General features: G+C 51.1%; 1 protein-coding gene across 1 annotated transcript; it reads left to right on the top strand.

Annotated features, from left to right (window-relative positions):
- The first annotated feature begins 283 nt into the window (after nucleotides 1-283).
- LOC136787318 (olfactory receptor 14C36-like) lies at nucleotides 284-1,893 on the top strand. Its single transcript, XM_066984478.1, has one exon. The coding sequence runs from the start codon at nucleotides 979-981 to the stop codon at nucleotides 1,891-1,893; it is 915 nt and encodes a 304-aa protein (XP_066840579.1). The 5' UTR covers nucleotides 284-978.
- The last annotated feature ends 207 nt before the right edge of the window (nucleotides 1,894-2,100 follow it).

The following is a 2,100-nucleotide window of genomic DNA, read 5'->3' as shown; positions in this document are numbered from 1 at the left end:
GCCCTATCTTTGTGTCTTCCTGCCAGAACAGAACACACAGTATTTGCAACGAGCATGAGCAGTCTCCTCTGCAGGCAGAGCTGCAGCAGAGGAGGGTCTGCTGAGTGTCTGTCTGTCCCTCCCTGGCCTTGCCTCCCCTGGCAGCAGCACGCTGCCATTCCTTCTGGCTTCTCCACCTGGCCGTGCTGCTGCTGGTCTTGTTCCCAGGCTGGCTGGGGATGGGGATTTCACATGCCCATGGAGTGAGCCCTCGGTGTACTTGGGGGAAGGGGAGTACGGGGACAGGGTGGGGGGTCTGGAGATGTGCAATTTGAGCCTGGATTGCTCTGCTCTCAGCAGTGTTCAGGTCCTGCTCAGGTGAAACTCTGATTGCAGTTGTCCTGCAGCTCAAAGAGATACCAGCACAGGGCAGCTCAGACCAGCACTGATGGACAGACTGGCTGTCCTCCCTGAAGGACACTCTGCACTAAAGGGACAGTCCCTTTGCCTCTGAGGATCCACTGGATTTCACTTGGAGTGCAGTAGAAATGCCCAGGATTTCTGCCTCAGAAAAAGAACTTAAACGCTGGGGAGGTATCAATAACAAAAAATACAAAAAAATAAATCCCCAAAGTCCTGCTCGGCAATTGGTTGAACTGTGAGCAACAAAGGGGTAAGACTCTTTGATATCATCACTAAATTTTATCTGAGATTACCCCATGTTCCTCTTTGCCTCTTGCTATAGAGCAGGACTTACTCCTCTGTTGCCTACAGCAGAGTCCCCTTCTCCCAGGGATACCCTCAGGCAGCATGAATCAGAACTCCTGAAAGGGACCTGCCAATTGTCTGCCTGGAAGGGAACAAGAATTTTGGGGGGTTTAAGCTGAGAAATAGAATGAGTTTTTCTCACTAAGTCTGCCATAACTTCTCCGATAAGTCTGCAGTAACTTGGCAGTGCTTTTTCTTCCTTGGGCAGGACCAAAAGACCAAAAACAGCAAATGGCCAACAGCAGCTCAGTGAGCGAGTTCCTCCTGCTGGCATTCGCAGACACGCGGGAGCTGCAGCTCCTGCACTTCGCGCTCTTCCTGGCCATCTACCTGGCTGCCCTCCTGGGCAACGGCCTCATCCTCACCGCCGTAGCCTGCGACCACCGCCTCCACACCCCCATGTACTTCTTCCTCCTCAACCTCGCCCTCCTCGACCTGGGCTGCATCTCCACCACTCTCCCCAAAGCCATGGCCAATTCCCTCTGGGACACCAGGGCCATCTCCTATGCAGGATGTGCTGCACAGGTGTTTGCATTTGTTTTCTTGATATCAGCAGAGTTTTATCTTCTCACAGTTATGTCCTATGACCGCTACGTTGCCATCTGCAAGCCCCTGCACTACGGGAGCCTCCTGGGCAGCAGAGCTTGTGCCCAGATGGCAGCAGCTGCCTGGGGCAGTGGCTTTCTCAATGCTGTCCTGCACACGGCCAGTACATTTTCCCTGCCCCTCTGCCAAGGCAATGCTGTGGACCAGTTCTTCTGTGAAATCTCCCAGATCCTCAAGCTCTCCTGCTCAGATTCGTACCTCAGGGAAGTCAGGGCGCTTGTGTTTAGCTTTTCTTTAGGCTTTGGTTGTTTTGTTTTCATTGTGTTATCCTATGTGCAGATCTTCATGGCTGTGCCGAGGATGCCCTCTGAGCGGGGCCAGCTCAAAGCCTTTTCCACGTGCCTCCCTCACCTGGCCGTGGTCTCCCTGTTTGTCAGCACCATCATCTTTGCCTACCTGAAGCCCCCCTCCATCTCTTCCCCATCCCTGGATCATGTGGTGGCAGTTCTGTACTCAGTGGTTCCTCCAGCATTGAACCCCTTCATCTACAGCATGAGGAATAAGGGACTGAAACATGCCCTGTGGAAACTGATATCTTGAGGTGTTTCAGAAGAAATTATCTTTCAGCCATCTTCTGCAAATGACTCATAACGTCACTTATTACAGGAAGAGCCAATATTCTCTTCAATATTCTCTTTTTGTTTGTTTGTTTGTTTGTTTGTTTGTGCCTTTGAGTATGTTTCTAGTACCAGTATTTTTTAGCTTTAATACAGCTGTTGCCCAATAAAATTTCATTATTTGTCCCAT

This window comes from Anser cygnoides, chromosome 28 (genome assembly GCF_040182565.1).
Source record: "Anser cygnoides isolate HZ-2024a breed goose chromosome 28, Taihu_goose_T2T_genome, whole genome shotgun sequence".
NCBI lineage: Eukaryota > Metazoa > Chordata > Aves > Anseriformes > Anatidae > Anser > Anser cygnoides.
This window is presented reverse-complemented; position numbering and strand designations above follow the sequence as displayed.

What these genes read in the sequence shown, in the direction of transcription:
- LOC136787318 (XM_066984478.1), top strand. Translation starts at nt 979, where the DNA reads ATGGCCAACAGCAGCTCAGTGAGCGAGTTCCTCCTGCTGGCATTCGCA.